Here is a 26,461-nt window from a genome sequence, read left to right as displayed (position 1 = left end):
GTAACTGGTCCAGAGTCTCCTCTATCTCTGTAATGTAATGTAATGTAACTGTTCCAGAGTCTCCTCTATCTCTGTAATGTAATGTAACTGGTCCAGAGTCTCCTCTATCTCTGTAATGTAACTGGTCCAGAGTCTCCTCTATCTCTGTAATGTAATGTAACTGGTCCAGAGTCTCCTCTATCTCTGTAATGTAACTGGTCCAGAGTCTCCTCTATCTCTGTAATGTAATGTAACTGGTCCAGAGTCTCCTCTATCTCTGTAATGTAATGTAATGTAACTGGTCCAGAGTCTCCTCTATCTCTGCAATGTAATGTAATGTCCAGTCTCCTCTATCTCTGTAATGTAATATAATGTAACTGGTCCAGTACCTTCACTCTGGTCCAGAGTCTTCTCTATCTCTGCGTAGGTCCTGGACGTCTGCTCCTGTGTTGACTTGTTCATCTGGGTCTCTATCAGGTGGACGATGTCCATCCGGTTGATCTTGGTCAGCCTCTTTATCAGGCTCTCCTCTGCTGGACAAAAGATAACACATATTAGTAAAGTAACAATCATAATAATAATAATAAATGGTTTCCGTGGTTGAGTCCACACTGAGTGCCAAAATGGCACCCTATTCCCTACATAGTGCACTACTTTTGTCCAGAGCAGTGCACTATACAGTAGAAGGAATAGGGTGCCATTTTGGACATACCCAAGTGAGGCCCAGTAGAACAGATGGCGTCAGGACAGACATACCGGTGGCGTGTTTTCCCTCTCTCTCAGCCCAGCGCTGCAGCAGGGCGTGGCTCTGCTCCTGTAGAGAGTTAGGGTTCTCCGTCCTCACTTCCTGGATCTCATCCTCGTTGAACTCCAGCTCCCTCGCCAGCTCTGAGACACACGGGGGGACGACGACACTGAGGTGACGTCCTAAACAGTACCCTTATTACAGTACCCTTATTCCCTACATAGTGGGTACCCTTATTACAGTACCCTTATTCCCTACACAGTGGGTACCCTTATTACAGTACCCTTATTCCCTACATAGTGGGTACCCTTATTACAGTACCCTTATTCCCTACATAGTGGACAACATTTGACCAGTGTTCCAACAGCTTTTCACTCCTATTTCATACATACCTTCTACACCAGGTAAACACCACCTGGATAACTTACCTGTCCAGCTGAACCCCAGCAGGTCTGCAACGATAGCCAACGTCTCCTCTTTCCTGTCTGCATCGTCGTGCCAATCCACTACGAACACCACCACGGACAGAGGTTACACACAGGTCATCACAGCTCAACAGCAGCGCGGTAACAACGCTATGGATGCGTCCCAAATGGCATCATATTCCCTTTACATTGCACTACTTTAGACCACAGGGGCCATATGGAACAGGGTGCATTACTTTAAACCACAGGGCCCATAGGGAATAGGGTGCACTACTTTAGACCACAGGGCCCATAGGGAATAGGGTGCACTACGTTAGACCATAGGGGCTATAGGGAATAGGGTGCACTACGTTAGACCATAGGGGCCATATGGAACAGGGTGCACTACGTTAGACCACAGGGTTCATAGGGAATAGGGTGCACTACTTTAGACCATAACGCCCATAGGGAATAGGGTGCCATTTTGGGCCGCAGGCCATAACTTCTCTGAAAATATAGCAGTTTAAAACTCTCCAGATATCATGTTGATCATGGGATGTTTTCTAGGTTCTTGGAAGGTACAGATAGATTTCAGTAGGTACTGTAACCGGCCTCTATGTTATAGGCTGTGGAGGTCATGGTGCTGATGATGGGTGAAGTATGAAGCAGGGCTGATGTTCTGATCCATACTGTTGATGACAATACCTGCTCTACTCGGACCACCACGACAGTGTGTTTGTAGTCGATTAGTACTTAAACAATGGAAAAACTGTGTGCATTCCGAACTCAATGTGGTCATTATTAGTATAAGGAGTTTCAGTAATGTAGTAATTAGATGTCCTGAAGTTAATCATGAGTTTTCTCCTAACACATCTAGGTAAGTCAATCTTGAGATTTAATGTACACATACATAGACAATAGACATCTAGACAATCGTCAATAGACACAGACATTTATATGGAAAAGAAACAAAACAACACAAGACAACACAGCACAGGACAAGACAACACAGCACAGGACAAGACAACACAGCACTGGACAAGACAACACAGAACAGGACAAGACGACACAGAACAGGACAAGACAACACAGCACAGGACAAGACAACACAGCACAGGACAAGACAACACAGCACAGGACAAGACAACACAGAACAGGACAAGACAAAACAGAACAGGACAAGACAACACAGCACGGCACAAAATGACAAAACAAGACACACAACAGAAAAGTGACAAATGATTGGTCTTGAATAAGACAAAGTTAGGTCTTCCAAGGAGCAGAGAAAGAGAGGACAGGAAGTGCCAGATTTTTTGGTACCTTGCTGCCGCTCCGTTGTCCGATCATCCCAGATTCGCTGCATCTGAGTTTCTACTGAGTCTTCCCAGATGGGTCTCGACTCAAACACCTCCCCCGTCACCGAGGAAGCTCGAACCCGTGTCTGAGTCGACAAAGCCCTCATGTCCGGGGCAGATCTGCGAGGCGTTGGTCTGTCATACCTGAAGATAACAGAATCTGGACTGTTGTGATCACCGCTGCTGCTGATGTCGTCGACATCCAGAGAGGATCGGAGGGAAGGCTCTCGTACGTCAGAGCCCTGGTCTCTGTCGGGCTGGGAAGAGGAGGAGGAGTGGGATGTGGGTTTGTGTTTGCTCATGACAGGGAGTCTGGAGGTGAGAGGTTTGGATTTAGTTGCAGGATGGTCGCTGTCGGAGTGACTCCTGCTGTCTTTGTCAGTTAATATTTTCTTCCTGGCTCCAAAATCCTCCTCGGACCTCGTCCTCCGGTCCTGAACAAGAGATTCCTCCACTGTTGAGTTCTGCTCTAGGCCGAGGTCTGATTTCATTGAACCAGCTTTGATGGGTATCTTTGATTTGAAACTGCTTTCATCCTTAGCCACAGTGTCTGCTGAAGTGTAGGACATTGCCAGGACACTAGAGGGTGCAACTGAGATGTCAGACCCTTCCAGGACACTAGAGGTGTCAGACCCTGCCAGGACACTAGGGGGTGCCACTGAGATGTCAGACCCTTCCAGGACACTAGAGGTGTCAGACCCTGCCAGGACACTAGTGGGTGCCACTGAGATGTTAGACCCTGATGAGGTGTCATACCCTTGCAGGACACTAGGGGGAGCCACTGAGGTGTCAGACCCTGCCGGTGTGTCATACCCTTGCAGGACACTAGGGGGTGCCATTGAGGTGTCAGACCCTGCCAAGGTGTCATACCCGTGTAGGACACTAGGGGGTGCCACTGAGTCATAATAGCCAGCAGGCATCTCAATGACAGAACCCTGCTCCTCTTCCTCTTCTTCTTCATCCTCAAGAGATGAGTCGGATGAATGGCGGACCTGTTCAGCGTACACAGAGCGGGTGACAAGAGTAGTGGTGGTAAACATCTGGAGTTCAGCTATAGTCGGGTCTGGAGAACCTACCTCTAAGAAGCTTCCCATCTTAGCTTCTAGCAGGGGGAATGTTTCAGCTTTTGGCTCCATTTTGATGGAGGTACTGGGTTTGGCTACTGGTTTCCCCCTCTGATCAGCCTCGGGTAATGGTATAGTCTGGAAGGAGGAGTCAGAATCATCTTTGGTTTGGTCCACCTTCTGAAGGTGTAGATCACCAACGGCAATAGTCTGTTCTGATCTGAGAACAACGGGGCTAGCGCAATCTCCAGTGTCCTCGAACAGAACCTGGTCAACTGGGTGTTCTCCTATGTGAAAGAAGGCATAGCCCTCGCCCTCCTCTTCAACGCTCCTCCTTGTCATGTCGATAGCGCCCCCTCTGGTCATCTCAAAGAACTTCCCTTCCTGGAACTGGAAGGGATTGGGGGTGCCCCCCTCGGTTGGTGTGCGACCCGGTGTGGTGTCAGGGGTACGGCGGTCTTCCACGAGAGCCATCATCCTTCGTTCCTCCGCCTCCACACGTGCTGCGAAGGCTTCATCGTCATTGTCATCCTCGTTGTCGTCTGACATGGCACTCCATGGGACCAGCTCTCCTAGAACAGGCATGTCTTCGGGATGCATTTCCAACACGGCTGCCTTACCATCCGCATCCTCCACCTCCTTGAAGCTTTCATCGTCGGTGCACAACACCTCTGGTTTGACTGACTGACTTTCACCGGACTGACTGACACTCAACTGTGACTGATCCATCTCCTCCTCGTGTGCTTGCATAGCTGATATTACATCTATCTTCTCTTTCTGCTCAGTACGTTCACTGATATTTTCACTGATGTTTACTGTGGTATATTGTTCTTTTTCAGTGCTTAGTGAACGATATTCGAGGTGCTCAGAGACCTGTTTTCCTGATGGTGAATGTCCTGAGGCACTGTATGGTAGGTGAGCTTCAAAGTGAACTGAACTATCCAACGCAGTTACTGCACCAGGGACTGAGGGTTGGATTTCAGCCACAGTTTCAATTTCAGACTGAAGAGTACTGGCATCGGTTTTGGGCTTAGATGATTTTGCCTCCCTGTCCATCAGGTCAACGATCGACTGACATTCTTCATAATCCTCACAGTCTGATAACACAGAGCCGTCTGAGGGTTTCCCGTCTGTCTTCGTTTTAACGTCCTGCTCCATCTCCTCGAAGGTTTTGATCTTGGCGGCCATTTTGAACATCTCCTCCTCTGGGGTGAACTGTCTCTGGCCGGTCTCGCTCCCCTCTGCATCCACGTCGTCCATATCATCCTCAGGGTTTGAGCTCCGATTTATGGGCATGGAGAGCCACTCAGGGTCTTCCCCCTTCAATGGGAGGGGACCCTCGAGCTCACCACCCATTTGATAAGTCCGTTTGGAGTAATCCTCATTCTCAATGTTGCTGATGTTGCTGTCCTCACCGAGACAGGCTCTAAGCTGAGAGAAGTAGTCTTCATACACAGCTGTCTTCTTTGTCGCCTGGAAGCCTGTGTCTTGTTTCAGTTCAGTGGGGCTGCTCTCCAGTGAGTCAAGGCAGGGGGAGTCCCCGGTTGAGCTTGGCTCTATAGAGTCAGGGGACGTCTTGGAGGAACCTTCATCCATGACAGGACTGGTCTCCAGAGAATCCCCATGGGAGAGTCGTCTCTCTGGGTGGCCCAGGGCCAAAGGAAAGAGGACCTCTAAGTCTGCAGGTCTGAGGGCCTGACCCACACCGTCTGGACTGTGCGCAGCTCCATGATCAGATGAATCCCTTTCATGGCGCTCTGGTACAACCCAACTAGATTCAGGAGCAATTCTGTCTGCTGAAATTGAGTCTTGCATGTTTAGGTTTGAGTATGAAAGTTCTGTAGTTTTGGGGTACGATGGTTTTATCTCTAAATCATCCCAGTCCTCTAAGATGAGTCTTTTGTCAACAGGGACCTGGTCGTCCTCTTCAGAGGCTTGAGCGGGGAGCGCTGAATCAAACGTCCTTTGAAGGTCAAAGGTCACCTTCTTTGAGTCTCTTGAACGTATCACTGTAGTAGTTGAACTTTCTGATGCTTCCCCCCCAGCTGAACAACTCTGCACGAAGTTGTTATCACCGTAGATGACGCCGCCCTCCGCGGCTCCTACTTGCACTACATTAACAACATCTCGCTCTGTCACTTTATCTGCTGCGGACCGGTCTACCTGCTCAGTGGAGAATGTGTGGGTTTCCTGTTTTCTCTCCCGTGTAATCACAACCTGTTCAAATCTCTCTTGTACGATGTCGTCCTCCGGTACACCACTGAGATCTACAGGTCTGTCTTCTAGGTACTGTTCTAAATCTCCACTGAGGAGTGCCTCCATGCCTGACGTATCTTTAACTCCTACAGCTGGTCTGGGCGATGTCTTCCTTTCGATCATGACTTCTTGTAACATCGGCTCCTGAACTGGGTTCAAGATTATCGATTCGGCACCCCGAGAGCCACCATCATCCATGTCTTGCACTTTCCACCAGTCTTCTTTTTCTGTCTCTGTATCTTCTGTAGACATGTCTACCTCCATGTCTACCTCCCTGGTCACAATGGTCTGTTTGAAACTCTGCTGTTGGTCTATGTCATCCTTTGGTGAACCACTATTTACCATACATCTCTGTTCTAGGTAGTGATCCATATCTCCCCTGAGGAGGGACTCCATCCGTGATATATCTCTCACCACTGTAACCGGTCTGGGGGAGGTTTTCCTTTCCATCCTGACTTCTTGTAACAGTGGTTCCTGAACTGTCATCACTTCAGCGCCACGGACAGGTGATGGTCTCTGTTCTAGGTCGTGATCCATATCTCCCCTGAGGAGGGACTCCATCCCTGACATATCTCTCACCACTTTAACCGGTCTGTGGGAGGTCTTCCGTCGGATCGTGACTTCTTGTAACAGCGGTTCCCGAACAGGGGACGGAGTCGCTGATTTGGTTTCTACGACTAAATCTTCAGTTTCTGGAAAGATTTCTTCATCACCATGAGTTACATCTCCTCGTACTTTCACCCCGTCCATTCTCTCTGTCTCTTTATAAACTGTGGGCAGGTCAACCTCCTGAGTGGGGAATGTGAGTGGGCTCATCGGTGGGGTGTCTGCTAATCCTTCGTGTTTCTCACTCTCCCCCGTGCTTGAATGGGGAGTCCTGGTTCCTAGGCTAGTCCCGGGAGAGTCCGCTGCGCCTTCATGCTTCAGACTCACAGGGCTTTCATTCCCCACCAGGTTCTCAGCCTTAGTGAATAACTCATCCCGCCTGTCTTCGTGCATACAGGGGCTGAACATGAAGGTTGGGGTGTCGTTTGGGTGGTCTGCTGGGAGCTCCTCCTCGGCTGCTTCAGCCTGTGGGTGGTCGTCATCCCCTATAAACGAGGTCTGTCTGAACAGCTGGTACTCTGGACTGTCCTCCAGCTCGGCCTTGATGTCAGCGCTAAAGTCCTCAGAGGGTTTCCTGTCTGGGCTGATCTGCATCTCCATAGAATACTTCCTGTCTGGTCCCATCTCTGGTTCCTCCAGCTGCATCATCTCTACAGAAGACTTCCTGTCTGGTCCCATCTCTGGGTCCTCCAGCTGCATTGTCTCCGTAGAAGACTTCCTGTCTGGTCCCATCTCTGGTTCCTCCAGCTGCATCATCTCTATAGAAGACTTCCTGTCTGGTCCCATCTCTGGGTCCTCCAGCTGCATCATCTCTATAGAAGACTTCCTGTCTGGTCCCATCTCTGGTTCCTCCAGCTGCATCATCTCTGTAGAAGACTTCCTGTCTGGTCCCATGTCTGGTTCCTCCAGCTGCATCATCTCTGTAGAAGACTTCCTGTCTGGTCCAATCTCTGGTTCCTCCAGCTGCATCATCTCTGTAGAAGACTTCCTGTCTGGTCCAATCTCTGGTTCCTCCAGCGGCATCATCTCCGTAGAAGACTTCCTGTCTGGTCCCATCTCTGGTTCCTCTAGCTCCATCATCTCCGTAGAAGACTTCCTGTCTGGTCCCATCTCTGGTTCCTCCAGCCGCATCATCTCTATAGAAGACTTCCGGTCTGGTCCCATCTCTGGTTCCTCCAGCTGCATCATCTCTGGGCTGCTCAATCCATCCTCTGGGAGAGCCCTGCCTAGGAGGATCCCTCCATCCTCTGGTAGAGCCCTGTCTAGGAGGATTCCTCCGTCCTCTGGTAGAATCTTGTCTAGAAGGATCCCTCCATCCTCTGGTAGAGCCGTGTCTAGGAGGATCCCTCTGTCCTCTGGTAGAGCCCTGTCCAGGAGGATCCCTCCGTCTTCAAGTAGAGCCCTGCCTAGGAAGATCCCTCCGTCCTCTGGTAGAGCCCTGACTAGGAGGATCCCTTCGTCCTCTGTTAGATCCTTGTCTAGGAGGATCCCTTCATCCTCTGGTAGAGCCCTGTCCAGAGGGATCCCTCCATCCTCTTGTAGAGCCCTATCTAGGATGATCCCTCCCGCCTCTGGTAGAGCCCTGTCTAGGAGGATCCCTCCGTCCTCTGGTAGAGCCCTGACTAAGAGGATCCCTCTATCCTCTAGTAGAGCCCTGTCGACAGGGATCCCGCCATCCTCTGCTAGAAGCCTGTCTAGGAGGATCCCTCTGTCCTCTGGTAGAGCCCTGTCTAGGAGGATCCCTCCATCCTCTGGTAGAGCCATGTCTAGGATGATCCCGCCGTCCTCTGGTAGAGCCCTGTCTAGGAGAATCCCTCCATCTTCTGGTAGAGTCCTGTCTAGAGGGATCCCGCCATCCTCTGGTAGAGCCCCGTCTAGGAGGATCCCTCCGTCCTCTGGTAGAGCCCTATCGAGGATGATCCCTCCATCCTCTGGTAGAGCCCTGTCTAGGAGGACCCCTTCGTCCTCTGGTTGAGCCCTGTCTAGGAGGATCCCTCCGTCCTCTGGTAGAGCCCTGTCTAGGAGGATCACTACATCCTCTGGTCGAACCTTGTCTAGGAGGATCCCTCCATCCTCTGGTAGAGCCCTGTCTAGGAGGATCACTCTGTCCTCTGGAAGAGCCCTGTCTAGGATGATCCCTCCCTTCTCTTGTAGAGCCCTGTCTAGAAGGATCCCTCCATCCTCTGGTTGAGCCCTGTCTAGGAGGATCCCTCCGTCCTCTGGTAGAGCCCTGTCTAGGAGGATCACTCCATCCTCTGGTCGAACCTTGTCTAGGAAGTTTCCTCCATTTTCTGATAGATCCCGGTCTAGGAGGATCCCTCCGTCCTCTGGTAGAGCCCTGTCTAGGATGATCCCTCCATTCTCTGGTAGAGCCCTGTCTAGGAGGATCCCTCCATCCTCTGGTTGAGCCCTGTCTAGGAAGATCCCTCCATCCTCTGGTAGAGCCCTGTCTAGGAGGATACAACTGTCCTTTGGTAGATCCCTGTCTAGAGGGATCCCTCCGTCCTCCGGTAGATCCATGTCTAGAGGGATCCTTCTATCTCTTGGTAGACCCCTGTCTAGGAGGATCCCTCTGTCCTCTGGTAGAGTCGTGTCTAGGACGATTCCTCCAGTATCTGACAGATCCCGGTCTAGTTGGATCACTCCGTCCTCTGGTAGAGCCCTGTCTAGGATGATCCCTCCATCCTCTGGTAGAGCCCTGTCTAGGAGAATCCCTCTGTCTTCTGGTAGAGCCCTGTCTAGGAGGATCCCTCCGTCCTCTGGTAGAGCCCTGTCTTGAGGGATCCCTCCGTCCTCTGGTAGAGCCCTGTCTTGAGGGATCCCTCCGTCCTCTGGTAGAGCCCTGTCTAGAGGGATCCCTCCGTCCTCTGGTAGAGCCCTGTCTAGAGGGATCCCTCCGTCCTCTGGTAGAGCCCTGTCTAGAGGGATCCCTCCGTCCTCTGGTAGAGACCTCTCTAGGAGGATCCCTCCATCCTCTGGTTGAGCCCTGTCTAGGAAGATCCCTCCGTCCTCTGGTAGAGCCCTGTCTAGGAGGACCCCTCCGTCCTCTGGTAGAGCCCTATCTAGGAGGATCTCTCCCTCCTCCAGTTGAGCCCTGTCTAGGAGGATCTCTCCTCCTTCTGGCAGACCCCTTTCTAGGAGGATACATCCGTCCTCTGGTAGAGCCCTGTCTAGAGGGATCCCTCTGTCCTCTGGTTGTATTCTGTTGATGTTAGTTGCTGACTCCTGCAACTGAACCGTAACATGAGTTATCTCAGTGTCTTCAGAGTGGTCCCTTTCTAAGACATGAGTTATCTCAGAGTCTTCAGAGTGGTCTCTTACTAAGATCAGATGTGGTTCATCATCCACCCCTTTGTAATGGAGAGCCAGAACATCACTCTGCGAGCAGAGGATTGTCGAAGTTGGAGTTTCTGATGGCGTATGCTCTGTGGGACTGGTTTCAGCTCTGTAGGTCTCACTGTAGATCACTGCCTCGGAGCTCGATGTGGAGGTTGTGGATGACGTCATGGCTTTGTGCTCGAAGAGCCCTGTTTTGTTCTTGGAAGGATCCTGGCCAGTCTGGAATGCCTTCATCAGCTCCCGGACAGACATTGTCTCCTCCAGCCTCTCCGTCTGAGACCGGGGGGATTTCGGAGATCTGGGAAGCTTAGGAAGATCTGGCATCTGGGGCTCACCTGTCTCCTTAGTGATGGTGATGAAAGTTGTGTTCTGAGGGACTGGCGCCTGTATAGGCTTTCGCTTACGGCCATCCTCTTCCTCTTCCTCTTCCTCAACCTTCTTTTGCAGAGCTCTCACTCTGTCCTTTATGGATCCGATTGGGGTTTCCACGACCAGGGGCGACACTGGTGGCTCCATGGCTGGGGTTGGTCCAGAAGGCCCAGACCAAGTTTCAGACCCAGAACCGAGCCCAGACTCCCCCAGTACGACATCCCAATCCAGGGTTGCAGTCGGTTTTAACTCAGTCCCGGGCCCCACTCCAGGTCCAGACCCAGACACCACTACAGGTCCGGACCCAGACACCACTCCAGGCATAGACCTGGGAACCACTACAGGCTCAGACCCAGGAACCACTCCAGGCATAGACCTGGGGACGACTACAGGCTCAGACCCGGGAACCACTCCAGGCATAGACCTGGGAACGACTACAGGCTCAGACCCGGGAACCACTCCAGGCATAGACCTGGGAATGACTACAGGCTCAGACCCGGGAACCACTCCAGGCATAGACCTGGGCACCACTAAAGGCTCACACCCGGGAACCACTCCAGGCATAGGCCTGGGAACGACTACAGGCTCAGACCCAAGAACCACTCCAGGCATAGACCCGGGAACCACTCCAGGCTCAGACCCGGGAACCACTACAGGCTCAGACCCGGGAACCACTCCAGGCTTAGACCCGGGAACCACTTCCTGCCTCGGCTCTCCCAGAACAACATCCCCATCAAGGGACTCCTCAGAGCTCATCCTCTCCAGCTCCCCCTCGGAACTGCTGCATCCAGAACGTTCCCTGTCCCTCAACTTCTTCCTGATCGGCTTTTTGATCTCAGGGGGATGGCGTTTGCCTTCCCGCTTCAGAATGACCTGATCTAATCTCTCCTGGACTATGATGTCCTGTAGTGGGAAACTGGTTACACCAGATATCTCTTCTAGGTGCTTGTTCACGCCTCCACTGAGGTGAGACACCATACCTGACATATCTCTAAACTCTTTGGTCATTGTGGGAGAGGTCTTCCTCTGAATGCTGACTTCTTGTAGTACCGGCTCCTGAACATCAGAGGGAGTCATGGCTTTGGCTTTAGTCTGAGAGAGAATAACCCACTCCTTTTCCTCCATTTTGGACATCTGCAGTACTTTCTCTTTGTTGTTTGTGAATCTAGTATCTCCCCCTCGTAAAATATCTCCAACCTTCTCCAGATCCTCTTTCACCTGTTCCATGATCTCAAACGGCTCCCCGGGTTCCTCCTCCATCCCTGTCCTTCCTCCTCCTCTTCCTCCTCCTCCACTTCCTCTATCCGAAGGGCTTGGGTGTTCAGTTTGCTCTGTCGTCAAGATGGCAGACATCTTGATGAGGTCGTGTTTCATATCGGAGACCTCTGAAAGGAGGTCAGGGCTGGCCAGCATGGCTGGGTCTAGCACCTGATTAGTCGGCAGCGTGTAAGTCTCTGTCGACTCCGTCTCGTCGTCTTCCATTTTGAAAAAAAAGGAGGAAACCAAACCAAAAGGTGTAAAGAACATAAGGGGAGGATGGAGTGAAGGGGAAGAGAAGACATCGGATAAAAACCGTGGTCAGGGCAGAACATATCACAGTATATCTTCTGTTCAACACAGGGAAAGGGGAAAGCAGCTTGACAACGGAAGAGGAGTGGTGAGTTCTCCAGAGGAGCGGGGGACGGGAGATGGGGGGAGGAGGGCAGCAACAGCAGAAGCGAAGCAAACAGAAGAGAAACAGAACAGGACGGAGGAAAGATATGGGCAAGAAATAACCTGTCGATACATATTGGTGTGTTTGACTGCACATTCATACACATGACACAGGAAGTAGTCTAAACACAACAGGAAGGTATAAAAATAAAAATGGGGAGCGACCTGAATACCAGCGTTGGAGTCAATTCCATTTATATTCTAGTTAATTCAGGAAGTAGACTGAAACTCCAGTTCCAAATTCCAATTCTCTTCAACGCTTTTCAATTAGGAAAAATGTGGAATTAGAATTTTGCTTTACTTTCTGAATTGACTGTTTGAATTGTAATGGAATTGACCCCCCAAACCCTGCTGAATATGGAACAAATGGAGGAAGAAAAAAACAGACTGGTTTCACACAAACAAAGATCTCAAGATTGTATCTCAACATGAAGAGTTCATGTCCACTGAAAAAAGCAAACAGGGAGATAAGAGCAGAATGTTTCCCGTGCCATGTTAACCGCTGATAGCTGACTGTCAGGAATTCTAAAGTAAATCAAATATAATCAGTAAAACTATATTTAAATACATAAACCTCAGTTAATGTTGTAAATAAATATCTTATCAGTAAAACTATATATAAATAAATAAACCTCAGTTAATGTTGTAAATAAATATCTAATCAGTAAAACTATATATAAATAAATAAACCTCAGTTAATGTTGTAAATAAATATCTAATCAGTAAAACTATATATAAATACATAAACCTCAGTTAATGTTGTAAATAAATATCTTATCAGTAAAACTATATATAAATACATGTACATAACCTCAGTTAATTTGTTAAATAAATATCAGTGATCTAATAAAAGAGATGCCAGTGATATAACAGGCTAATGAATTGATAACAGAAAAGATACCAGTGATATAACATGCTAATGAATTGATAACAGGATAGATACCAGTGATGTAACAGGCTAATGAATTGATAACAGAATAGATGCCAGTGATATAACAGGCGAATTACTTGATAACAGAATAGATACCAGTGATATAACAGGCGAATGAATTGATAACAGAAAAGATACAAGTGATGTAACAGGCTAATGAACTGATAACAGAAAACATACCAGTGATATAACATGCTAATCAATTGATAACAGAAAATATACCAGTGATATAACAGGCAAATGAATTGATAACAGAAAAGGAGAATGAGTGGTAACACGCACATACACAGACTAACAAACATATACGCACATACACAGACTAACAAACATATACCATATGTATGTGTGAGTCAAGTTATTTTCATGCAGAGCAAAGAAAGTGTTTCAACAACCATGAAAGTAAAATAAGGGAGTGATCGGAGATAAAAATAAACTGAAAATTCCCATTATATGAATTCCATCTTTGAATTAATTCCATGCAAGCAAAACGACGTTCGTTTAACATATTGTCATAGTACAGTGTGTTTTCGTCAGCCGTCCAAATACATTTAAATAACTGGAGGTTATATATTCACATTGGAAGAGCCATGGCAAATATATGTATTCTCAAACATTCATACAGTATCTCAAACATTCATACAGTATCTCAAACATTCATACAGTATCTTAAACATTCATACAGTATCTCAAACATTTATACAGTATCTCAAACATTCATACAGTATCTCAAACATTCATATAGTATCTCAAACATTCATACAGTATCTCAAACATTCATACAGTATCTTAAACATTCATACATTGTATTAAACATTCATACATTATATTAAACATTCATAGAGTATCTCAAACATTCATACATTATATTAAACATTCATATAGTATCTTAAACATTCATACAGTCTCAAACATTCATACAGTATCTCAAACATTCATACAGTATCTTAAACATTCATACAGTATCTTAAACATTCATACAGTATCTCAAACATTCATACAGTATCTCAAACATTCATACAGTATCTCAAACATTCATACAGTATCTCAAACATTCATACAGTATCTCAAACATTCATACAGTATCTCAAACATTCATATAGTATTTTAAACATTCATACAGTATCTCAAACATTCATACAGTATCTCAAACATTCATATAGTATCTCAAACATTCATATAGTATCTCAGACATTCATACAGTATCTTAAACATTCATATAGTATCTCAAACATTCATACAGTATCTCAAGCATTCATACCGTATCTAATAAACATTCATATAGTATCTTAAACATTCATACAGTATCTAATAAACATTCATATAGTATCTCAAACATTCATACAGTATCTCAGACATTCATACAGTATCCAATAAACATTCATATAGTATCTCAAACATTCATACAGTATCTCAAACATTCATACAGTATCTCAAACATTCATACAGTATCTAATAAACATTCATATAGTATCTCAAACATTCATACAGTATCTCAAGCATTCATACAGTATCTAATAAACATTCATATAGTATCTCAAACATTCATACAGTATCTCAAGCATTCATACAGTATCTCAAACATTCATACAGTATCTCAAACATTCAGACAGTATCTCAAGCGTTCATTCCCTTTGACTTCCTATAGCGTGATGATGATGATGATGATGGTCGAATGGATGAAGGAGGGATTGTAAGGAGGGAGAAACAGAATGGGTATTGGAGAGGAAGGGATGCAACGCATACCAGCCATAGCATAGCGGCCAGGAACCCACAGGTAACTAGACAAGGTTATATTAATATTATATTACTATAGTATAGTGGTCAGGAACCCACAGGTAACTAGACAAGGTGTTAGTAATATTATATTACTATAGTATAGTGGTCAGGAACCCACAGGTAACTAGACAAGGTGTTAGTAATATTATATTACTATAGTATAGTGGTCAGGAACCCACAGGTAACTAGACAAGGTGTTAGTAATATTATATTACTATAGTATAGTGGTCAGGAACCCCACAGGTAACTAGACAAGGTTATAGTAATAGTATATTACTATAGTATAGTATAGTACACACAACCCGGCTAGTCAAGCGGCCATTGTTGTATGTTAAGCAATGCAAATTATTGGCCTGCGTACTGCATTTTTAAACAAAACGACAATGTAATTGAATCTGTTCTTCCTGGACTACAGGTAGTTATGAAGGTTAGTTAATGCAGAGCCTGTGTTTGTCCTGGACTACAGGTAGTTCTGAAGGTTAGTTAATGCAGAGCCTGTGTTTGTCCTGGACTACAGGTAGTTACGAAGGTTAGTTAATGCAGAGCCTGTGTTTGTCACTACCAACAAATGTAATCATTTCAAAAAACAAATAAACTCAGCTTACATTTTTTGTCACTCTTGTCACTCTGTAAGAAAGGAGGGTTCAATACAACAACGTTGAATACGATCAGTGAATAAACATAAATCCGGTTAAAAACCAAAGTGTTTTAACATTTTATCAAATTTTAACAAGAGGAATGTTCTGAAAAGGTGTAGTTGGTTACCTCGTCATCTGCGTCTAGGTCTGAATCAGACTCCTGAATAGGACACCAAGGAGAGAAATAAAGAAGGCATTCAGTCTGATCTGTTTTGGGACAGTGTTATTCACACTGAGTCAGATCTGCTTTGGGACAGTGTTATTCACACTGAGTCAGATCTGTTTTGGGACAGTGTTATTCACACTGAGTCAGATCTGTTTTGGGACAACGTTATTCAGTATGAGCCAGATCTGCTTTGGGACAGTGTTATTCACACTGAGTCAGATCTGTTTTGGGACAGTGTTATTCACACTGAGTCAGATCTGTTTTGGGACAGTGTTATTCACACTGAGTCAGATCTGTTTTGGGACAGTGTTATTCACACTGAGTCAGATCTGTTTTGGGACAGTGTTATTCACACTGAGTCAGATCTATTTTGGGACAGTGTTATTCACACTGAGTCAGATCTGCTTTGGGACAGCGTTATTCACACTGAGTCAGATCTGTTTTGGGACAGTGTTATTCACACTGAGTCAGATCTGTTTTGGGACAGTGTTATTCACACTGAGTCAGATCTGTTTTGGGACAGTGTTATTCACACTGAGTCAGATCTGCTTTGGGACAGCGTTATTCACACTGAGTCAGATCTGTTTTGGGACAGTGTTATTCACACTGAGTCAGATCTGCTTTGGGACAACGTTATTCACACTGAGTCAGATCTGTTTTGGGACAGTGTTATTCACACTGAGTCAGATCTGTTTTGGGACAGTGTTATTCACACTGAGTCAGATCTGCTTTGGGACAACGTTATTCACACTGAGTCAGATCTGTTTTGGGACAGTGTTATTCACACTGAGTCAGATCTGCTTTGGGACAGCGTTATTCACACTGAGTCAGATCTGCTTTGGGACAGCGTTATTCACACTGAGTCAGATCTGTTTTGGGACAGTGTTATTCACACTGAGTCAGATCTGCTTTGGGACAGCGTTATTCACACTGAGTCAGATCTATTTTGGGACAGTGTTATTCACACTGAGTCAGATCTGTTTTGGGACAGTGTTATTCACACTGAGTCAGATCTGTTTTGGGACAGTGTTATTCACACTGAGTCAGATCTGTTTTGGGACAGTGTTATTCACACTGAGTCAGATCTGTTTTGGGACAACGTTATTCAGTATGAGCCAGATCTTCAGCGTTATGCACATTTCAGTCCAGGTATGTTTAGCATTATCATTATTTAATGTTAACACACATTGTGTTCAGTCCAGGTGTGTTCAGCATTATCATTATTTAATGTTAACACACATTGTGTTCAGTCCAGGTGTGTTCAGCATTATCATTATTTAATGTTAACACACATTGTGTTCAGTCCAGGTGTGTTCAGCATTATCATTATTTAATGTTAACACACATTGTGTTCAGTCCAGGTGTGTTCAGCATTATCATTATTTAATGTTAACACACATTGTGTTCAGTCCAGGTGTGTTCAGCATGATCATTATTTAATGTTAACACACATTGTGTTCAGTCCAGGTGTGTTCAGCATTATCATTATTTAATGTTAACACACATTGTGTTCCGTCCAGGTGTGTTCAGCATTATCATTATTTAATGTAAATACACATGGTGTTCAGTCCAGGTGTGTTCAGCATTATCATTATTTCATGTCATTACACATTGTGTCCAGTCCAGGTGTGTTCAGCATTATCATTATTTAATGTTAACACACATTGTGTTCCGTCCAGGTGTGTTCAGCATTATCATTATTTAATGTAAATACACATGGTGTTCAGTCCAGGTGTGTTCAGCATTATCATTATTTCATGTCATTACACATTGTGTCCAGTCCAGGTGTGTTCAGCATTATCATCATTTAATGTAAATACACATTGTGTCCAGTCCAGGTGTGTTCAGCATTATCATCATTTAATGTTAACACACATGGTGTTCAGTCCAGGTGTGTTCAGCATGATCATTATTTAATGTAAATACACATGGTGTTCAGTCCAGGTGTGTTCAGCATTATCATTATTTCATGTCATTACACATTGTGTCCAGTCCAGGTGTGTTCAGCATTATCATCATTTAATGTAAATACACATTGTGTCCAGTCCAGGTGTGTTCAGCATTATCATTATTTCATGTCATTACACATTGTGTCCAGTCCAGGTGTGTCCAGTCCAGGTGTGTTCAGCATTATCATTATTTAATGTCATTACACATTGTGTCCAGTCCAGGTGTGTTCAGCATTATTTCCTGTCATTACACATTGTGTCCAGTCCAGATGTGTTCAGCATTATTTCCTGTCATTACACATTGTGTTCAGTCCAGGTGTGTTCAGCATTATTTCCTGTCATTACACATTGTGTTCAGTCCAGGTGTGTTCAGGTGTCTTACCTTGCAGTAGGTGGGCAGCGTGATGTTCAGGTTGCAGATTGCCTTGTGGGTAAGACTACGGTAGGTGCGGGGCTCCTTGGTGAAGGACAGTCTGCCACACGGCTCCTGGGCGCAGTCACGAATCTGTCAATCAATCAATCAACCAATCAACCAATCACTGGAGACTCATGGAATCAGGTGAAGGTGGGAATATTAGCAAGGAATGTGAAAAAACATTCTGGTATATTATACTGTATAATCAAACTCATTAAAATACATACTAAATCATATACCAGTGTCTATGATGTACTCAAAACTCATTAAAATACATACTAAATTATATAGCAGTGTCTATGATGTACTCAAAACTCATTAAAATACATACTAAATTATATACCAGTGTCTATGATGTACTCAAAACTCATTAAAATACATACTAAATCATATACCAGTGTCTATGATGTACTCAAAACTCATTAAAATACATACTAAATTATATAGCAGTGTCTATGATGTACTCAAAACACATTAAAATACATACTAAATCATATACCAGTGTCTATGATGTACTCAAAACTCATTAAAATACATACTAAATCATATACCAGTGTCTATGATGTACTCAAAACTCATTCAAATACATACTAAATTATATAGCAGTGTCTATGATGTACTCAAAACACATTAAAATACATACTAAATCATATACCAGTGTCTATGATGTACTCAAAACTCATTAAAATACATACTAAATTATATACCAGTGTCTCTGATGCATTCTAAACTATATATCAGTGTCACTGTTTCCCAGTGTAGAAGAAGTCCATTCAGAACTAAAACAAAGTGGACAACTACGTCACACTCTCCCAGCGTAGAAGAAGTCCATTCAGAACTAAAACACAGTGGACAACTAGGTCACACTCTCCCAGCGTAGAAGAAGTCCATTCAGAACTAAAACAAAGTGGACAACTAGGTCACACTCTCCCAGTGTAGAAGAAGTCCATTCAGAACTAAAACAAAGTGGACAACTAGGTCACACTCTCCCAGCGTAGAAGAAGTCCATTCAGAACTAAAACAAAGTGGACAACTAGGTCACACTCTCCCAGCGTAGAAGAAGTCCATTCAGAACTAAAACACAGTGGACAACTACGTCACACTCTCCCAGCGTAGAAGAAGTCCTTTCAGAACTAAAACAAAGTGGAACAACTACGTCACACTCTCCCAGCGTAGAAGAAGTACATTCAGAGCTAAAACAAAGTGGACAACTACGTCACACTCTCCCAGCGTAGAAGAAGTCCTTTCAGAACTAAAACAAAGTGGAACAACTACGTCACACTCTCCCATCCTAGAAGAAGTCCATTCAGAACTAAAACAAAGTGGACAACTACGTCATACTCTCCCAGCGTAGAAGAAGTCCTTTCAGAACTAAAACAAAGTGGACAACTACGTCACACTCTCCCAGCGTAGAAGAAGTCCATTCAGAACTAAAACAAAGTGGAACAACTACGTCACACTCTCCCAGCGTAGAAGAAGTCCTTTCAGAACTAAAACAAAGTGGACAACTACGTCACACTCTCCCAGCGTAGAAGAAGTCCTTTCAGAACTAAAACAAAGTGGACAACTATGTCACACTCTCCCAGCGTAGAAGAAGTCCTTTCAGAACTAAAACAAAGTGGAACAACTACGTCACACTCTCCCAGCGTAGAAGTCCATTCAGAACTAAAACAAAGTGGACAACTAGGTTACACTCTCCCAGCGTAGAAGAAGTCCATTCAGAACTAAAACAAAGTGGACAACTACGTCACACTCTCCCAGCGTAGAAGTCCATTCAGAACTAAAACAAAGTGGACAACTACGTCACACTCTCCCATCGTAGAAGAAGTCCATTCAGAACTAAAACAAAGTGGACAACTACGTCACACTCTCCCAGCGTAGAAGAAGTCCATTCAGAACTAAAACAAAGTGGACAACTACGTCACACTCTCCCAGCGTAGAATAAGTCAATTCAGAACTAAAACAAAGTGGACAACTAGGTCACACTCTCCCAGCGTAGAATAAGTCCATTCAGAACTAAAACAAAGTGGACAACTACGTCACACTCTCCCAGCGTAGAAGAAGTCCATTCAGAACTAAAACAAAGTGGACAACTACGTCACACTCTCCCAGCGTAGAAGAAGTCCAGTAATGGAGTGTTACCTTGATGAAGAGTGCAAGACGGTTCTCTTTGAATGCGTAGAAGCTGAAGACGTGATGCTGTCCACTCTTGGTCAGAGGAACCAGGTTCCCAAAACAGTCTGCAAAGATAGGCTTCCCTTCCAATACCTATAGTAGGGACAGACAGACAGACAGACAGGGTCAGATACCAATACCGCCCCCACTTCACCTCTACATCTCTCTACTCCGGACCCCTCTGTGAATTTCTCTTGCTTTTCCAGATCTTCCCCTCTCCTCCTCTCCTCTCCTCCTTCCCCCACCACTCACCTCTACTCCCTCTCCCTCCTCCCCTCTCCTCTCCTCCTTCCCCCTCTCACCTCTACTCCCTCTCTCCCCCTCCCCATTCTACTCTCCTCCTTCCCCCCTCTCCCGTCTCCTCCCTCTCCCCCCCTCTCCTCTCCCCCCTCTCCCCTCTCCTCCCTCTCCCCCTCCCCATTCTCCTCTCCTCCTTGCCCCCCCTCTCTCCTCTCCTCCTCTCCCCCTCCCCATTCTCCTCTCCTCCTTCCCCTCCTCTCACCTCTACGTCTCTACTCCGGGCCACCTCTGTGAAGTTCTCTTGCTGTTCCAGCGTCTTGTCCATCTTGTCGTCCGTCATGCAGAAGCAACGGAGGCGGGCCTCGATGGGGTCCAGCGTCTTGGCGAAGATGACGAACTTGGCCATGTAGGGGACACAGATGATCTCTCTGTACAGCTGGGTAGAGAAACTCACAGCCTCCTGGGTCTGACGACAGTCTATCAGCCAGAACCTACAGCGCACGGGAGGGGGATTATCAATAATTCATCAATTGATAGATTCATTAATCAGTCAATAGACCAATCTGTCAGTCAGTCTATCAGCCAGAACCTACAGCACACCGGAGGGCGATGATCAATAATTAATCAATTGATAGATTCATTAATCAGTCAATAGATCAACCAATCTGTCAGTCAGTCTATAAGCCAGAACGTACAAGAGGCTAGATAATCAATCGACCTATCAAGGATGTAACAGATCAATCAATCGTATCCAATGAAGAATCAATCATTCCATCAGTTAATTAATCAGAAAGAGGATGATGTTTTCACTAAAATGTCAAAAACAACAGACAGATGAAAACACACCAGTTTCACACATTACCTTGCTGACACGTTGGTGGTGAAGGACACACATTGGTTGATGAAGGTGAGGGGGGTGGAGCCAGTGATGTCCTCCCATTGGGCAGGAGTGGTTCCACCTAGAACACACATCAGGATGGAACTCTCCGGTAAATATATTCAACATATTAATGTGGGTTGACTGAAAGCAGGCTTTGATGAATATCAAGAAGGTAAACATGACGACTCAAAATCAATCATTCAGTCAGTTAGTTAATCAACCAACCAGCCAATCAAACAACCAATTCAAACAACCAATCAATGGGCCAAACAATAAATCAATCAAACAGCCAATCAAACAATCAGCCAATCAACAGTCATTTCCTACGCACCAGTGATACTGCAGAGCAGACGCAGAGTGGGCGTGTCCCCTCCAAACACATTGCCTGTCCCGTCATTGGTCGAGCTTTTGGGGACAGGGATCGTCATGGTGATTGGCTTGTGGAACTTCCGCCTCCTGGGCTCCAAGGTAACGATGGGGCTAAAAGTAGCTTTGTTACCCAGAATCCTCTTCACCAGGTCTACGCTGATTGGCTGGGCCTAGGAGGAAGTGAACAAGAGTTAGGAAGTAGAAACAACGAACTTGAAAGTGTTCAGTTTGTCGTTACCAAATCAATTTTTGTTGGGGCCGAAGACCAACTTGAAAAAGCTACACACACAGACCCCAACCCCTCCCTACCTGTAGTCCAACCCTGATCTTCTTAGTGAGAGCCCCCTCTGGGAACACAGCCTGGACCTGAGGTACCAGAGTACTGCTCAACACCGCTCCCTCAGGACCAATCAGTTGGCTGTCCTGCTTGATGCGCGACACCACCGCAAAGTATTGTGGGAAGTCCCTGGTGACGATACGGCAGATCCTCTTCTTCTCCAGCTCCTCAGGAGAGTCCAGCTCTGGAGGACGAACCAATGGGAGGACCGGGGAAGCAGGGTCAGATGATACACAAGGACCAATCAGATTGAGCAGTCGGACCTAAATGTTTCCTGATCTTTGGTGAAAGAATAAGGTAGAACGATTGGTGGCTTGGTACTAACATGGCGGCCCGGTTCTGTTGCGTCCCTCATGCCTCCTCCCTGCTCCTCCCTCCACCCTTTCTCACCCATCACATCCCCTCCGTCCACTCCCTGTCCTCCCTTCCCTTCCCTTCTCCCTCCCCATCCAGCTCTCCCCCGTACCAGACCTTCCCACTCGTCCCCCCGTCCCTCCCCCGTCTCCCCTCACCCTCGTCCATGCCGTTCAGTATTTGGTTGAGTTCCTCCTCAGTGTGTTCACAGTGATGTTCCCTCCAGCTCTCCCCCATCTCACTCCTCAGAATCACCAGCTCCCGCTCCGTGCCCCGCAGGGCCGCGAAGTGAGGGATCTCCACAATCACCGGCCTGTTGGGTCAGAGGTCAGGGGTTAGAGGGTAAAGGTCGTGATGACAGGAGGACGCCTTCCATGGAAGAACACAAAACATCACAAGATGAGGGACAAAGAAATCCTGGAGAAATTCCTGGAGGAGATTCAAGCAAACAGAAGTATATGATATTTTGATGATGAGGAGGAGGAGGAGGAGGAGGAGGGTCAGGTGACATACTATTCCGAACATAGAAAAATCACAACATTACAATATGGGGAGGAAAAATGATGGGGGGTAATGGGATAAAACTGGAACTGATTCAGATTGTAATTCTCAACAACACAACGACACTGTAACTCAAATGTGGAGAGGGCTGGGGAGAAGATATGATGAGACCAGGGTATATATGATGAGAACAGGGTATATATGATGAGACCAGGGTATATATGATGAGAACAGGGTATATATGATGAGACCAGGGTATATATGATGAGAACAGGGTATATATGATGAGACCAGGGTGTGGAGAGGGCTGGGGAGAAGATATGATGAGACCAGGGTATATATGATGAGAACAGGGTATATATGATGAGACCAGGGTATATATGATGAGAACAGGGTATATATGATGAGACCAGGGTATATATGATGAGAACAGGGTATATATGATGAGAACAGGGTATATATGATGAGACCAGGGTATATATGATGAGAACAGGGTATATATGATGAGAACAGGGTATATATGATGAGACCAGGGTGTGGAGAGGGCTGGGGAGAAGATATGATGAGACCAGGGTATATATGATGAGAACAGGGTATATATGATGAGACCAGGGTATATATGATGAGAACAGGGTATATATGATGAGACCAGGGTATATATGATGAGAACAGGGTATATATGATGAGACCAGGGTATATATGATGAGACCAGGGTATATATGATGAGACCAGGGTAAATATGATGAGACCAGGGTATATATGATGAGACCAGGGTAAATATGATGAGACCAGGGTATATATGATGAGACCAGGGTATATATGATGAGACCAGGGTAAATATGATGAGACCAGGGTATATATGATGAGACCAGGGTATATATGATGAGACCAGGGTAAATATGATGAGACCAGGGAATATATGATGAGACCAGGGTATATATGATGAGACCAGGGTAAATATGGTGAGACCAGGGTATATATGGTGAGACCAGGGTATATATGGTGAGACCAGGGTATATATGGTCTGGCTGGGTGGGTGGGTGGGGGGGGGGGGGTGGGTGGGGGGGGGGGGTATATATGATGAGACCAGGGGCCGGGGTATATATTGTGTCCCCTCTCTCTCTCCGTGGTCTCCGTGCCAGGAGGCCCCAGCTGTAGTGTGTGAGTTACCCCAGGAAATAGGTGCCAGGAGGCCCCAGCTGTAGTGTTTTAGTTACCCCAGGAACGTGGTGCCTAGAGGCCCCAGCTGTAGTGTTTTAGTTACCCCAGGAACATGGTGCCTAGAGGACCCAGCTGAAGTGTGTGATTTACCCCAGGAACTTGGTGCCTAGAGGCCCCAGCTGTAGTGTTTGAGTTACCCCAGGAACTTGGTGCCTAGAGGCCCCAGCTGTAGTGTGTGATTTACCCCAGGAACTTGGTGCCTAGAGGCCCCAGCTGTAGTGTTCGAGTTACCCCAGGAACTTGGTGCTAGGAGGCCCCAGCTGTAGTGTGTGATTTACCCCAGGAACTTGGTGCCTAGAGGCCCCAGCTGTAGTGTTCGAGTTACCCCAGGAACTTGGAGCCAGGAGGCCCCAGCTATAGTGTTTTAGTTACCCCAGGAACTTGGTGCCTAGAGGCTCCAGCTGTAGTGTGTGATTTACCCCAGGAACTTTGTGCCTAGAGGCCCCAGCTGTAGTGTTTTAGTTACCCCAGGAACTTGGTGCTAGGAGGCCCCAGCTGTAGTGTGTGATTTACCCCAGGAACTTGGTGCCTAGAGGCCCCAGCTGTAGTGTGTGAGTTACCCCAGGAACTTGGTGCCAGGAGGCCCCAGCTGTTGTGTTTTAGTTACCCCAGGAACTTGGTGCCTAGAGGCCCCAGCTGTAGTGTGTGAGTTACCCCAGGAACTTGGTGCTAGGAGGCCCCAGCTGTAGTGTGTGATTTACCCCAGGAACTTGGTGCCGGGAGGCCCCAGCTGTCGTGTTTTAGTTACCCCAGGAACTTGGTGCCTAGAGGCCCCAGCTGTAGTGTTCGAGTTACCCCAGGAACTTGGTGCCTAGAGGCCCCAGCTGTAGTGTTCGAGTTACCCCAGGAACTTGGTGCCTAGAGGCCCCAGCTGTAGTGTGTGATTTACCCCAGGAACTTGGTGCTAGGAGGCCCCAGCTGTAGTGTTTGAGTTACCCCAGGAACTTGGTGCCTAGAGGACCCAGCTGAAGTGTGTGATTTACCCCAGGAACTTGGTGCTAGGAGGCCCCAGCTGTAGTGTTTGAGTTACCCCAGGAACTTGGTGCCTAGAGGACCCAGCTGTAGTGTGTGATTTACCCCAGGAACTTGGTGCCTAGAGGACCCAGCTGTAGTGTGTGATTTACCCCAGGAACTTGGTGCCAGGAGGCCCCAGCTGTAGTATCCTGCTGACAAGACTCTCTCCCTCGTTGAGAGGGGGCGGGGCCGTGGGGAGGTGGAGCTTACTGATCCATTACGCAGCACGGGGGGGAGAAGAGAACGTCAACACACACACACACGCAAGGACGTACACACATTACACACACACACACGAACGAGCACACGTACACACAGACGCACTCTCTCTCTCTCTCTCTCTCTCGTCCACACTCCCCCTCCCTCTCTCCGTCTTACCCGAGGAACTGTGCCCCGGTGGGGCCGACCTCGATGATACGTCCTGCCAGCCCCTCTCCCTCCACCATGGGGGGCATGGACGCCAGGCGGTGCCTCTTCACCAGGCGGCACGTCACCCGCGTCGGAGCGGAACACTTCCTGGGCGGAACGATGATGCGCAGCCCGTTGTGACGGCAACCACGCATGGCCCCACCCCTGGCGTCCACCATGAAACTGACCAGGAAGCTGAAGGGAGAGGAGGAGAGGAGGGAGAGGGGGAAGGGGAGGGAGAGGTGGGTGGGAAAGGGAAAGGAGATGACATAGGGAAGGGGAGAGGAGATGGAGATGGAGAGGGAGTAGGGAAGGGGTGAGGAGAGGGAGAGGGAGTAGGGAAAGGGAGAGGGAGAGGGAGTAGGGAGTAGGGAAGGGGTGAGGAGAGGGAGAAGAAGAGGGAGTAGGGAGAGGGAGAGGGAGAGGGAGAGGGAGAGGGAGAGGGAGAGGGAGAGGGAGTAGGGAAGGGGAGATGGAGAGGGAGTAGGGAAGGGGTGAGGAGAGGAGAGGGAGTATGGAAGGGGTGAGGAGAGGAGAGGGAGAGGGAGTAGGGAGAGGGAGTAAGGAAGGGGAGAGAATAGGGAGAGGTGTGGAGGGAGTAGGGAAGGGGTGAGGAGAGGGAGAGGTGTAGAGGGAGAGGGAGGAGGGGAAACGGGGGAGAAGGGGTTAAATGGTTGATCTGTGAAAGGGTTTCCACCACCATTTCTTGCATATTTTTACAGACATTAAAAGATCTCACCATGTGGAACGAACAAATGATCTGTCGCCATTTATACAACGATACCAAAACTTTTCATCGCAGATGTTGTGAGTTTAAAAATGTTTTTTATGCGGTATGACTTTACTCGCATAAAAACTGTGGATGGAAACAGTGGTTAGTGACATTGTTGCGAAGTGAGAAACAGGCTGTTTATAAAGTCCGAGCTCTATCATGTTCCTCAATGAATTCAGCGCATTTCAGCAGTACACCTCCCTAGGTTATCTCTGAGCGTGCTCAGGAAGCACCGACTCGGTATCCGCAGTCAAACAAAAAAAGTCAAACGACCAAAGTTGCTGCATAACCTCCTTTCAACGAATGACAGAACATCTCCGATATTTTGGCAAAATCGAGTGAATGATTATACAGGTAGTACATCAGCTGATGAATAATGTGGAGATGAAGACCGGAAATAGTTTAAATATCAAGGTTTTAAAAAATATTCATATCTACTCTCGTACTGTTTGTTGATCACACGTTCTCTACCGAAGCTCTCATAT

General features: G+C 46.8%; 1 protein-coding gene across 2 annotated transcripts in view; it reads right to left on the bottom strand.

Moving 5' to 3' along the window:
• LOC110515606 (ankyrin-2) overlaps positions 1-26,461 on the bottom strand; it is a 199,104-nt gene that overhangs the window by 45,558 nt on the left and 127,085 nt on the right. The window contains exons 27-41 of one of the 2 annotated variants that reach the window (XM_036934160.1): positions 25,175-25,399; positions 24,907-25,005; positions 22,219-22,373; positions 21,679-21,890; positions 21,332-21,539; positions 20,983-21,079; positions 20,383-20,611; positions 19,848-19,973; positions 17,673-17,795; positions 15,303-15,335; positions 6,062-6,073; positions 3,418-3,445; positions 1,153-1,209; positions 736-867; positions 369-509 (exon numbers count right to left, since the gene is read on the bottom strand). In XM_036934160.1, the coding sequence (XP_036790055.1) occupies positions 369-509; positions 736-867; positions 1,153-1,209; positions 3,418-3,445; positions 6,062-6,073; positions 15,303-15,335; positions 17,673-17,795; positions 19,848-19,973; positions 20,383-20,611; positions 20,983-21,079; positions 21,332-21,539; positions 21,679-21,890; positions 22,219-22,373; positions 24,907-25,005; positions 25,175-25,399 (1,877 nt within the window). Of the gene's footprint in view, positions 1-368; positions 513-735; positions 868-1,152; positions 1,231-2,448; positions 10,094-15,302; positions 15,336-17,672; positions 17,796-19,847; positions 19,974-20,382; positions 20,612-20,982; positions 21,080-21,331; positions 21,540-21,678; positions 21,891-22,218; positions 22,374-24,906; positions 25,006-25,174; positions 25,400-26,461 lie in introns of those variants that run through there. The other variant, XM_036934159.1, reaches the window with a different exon arrangement.

The sequence above is a fragment of the Oncorhynchus mykiss genome, chromosome 10 (assembly GCF_013265735.2).
Source record: "Oncorhynchus mykiss isolate Arlee chromosome 10, USDA_OmykA_1.1, whole genome shotgun sequence".
In the NCBI taxonomy this organism is placed as follows: Eukaryota; Metazoa; Chordata; class Actinopteri; order Salmoniformes; family Salmonidae; genus Oncorhynchus; species Oncorhynchus mykiss.
Note: the sequence above shows the minus strand (reverse complement) of the source record. Positions and strands in the feature narration are given on the sequence as shown.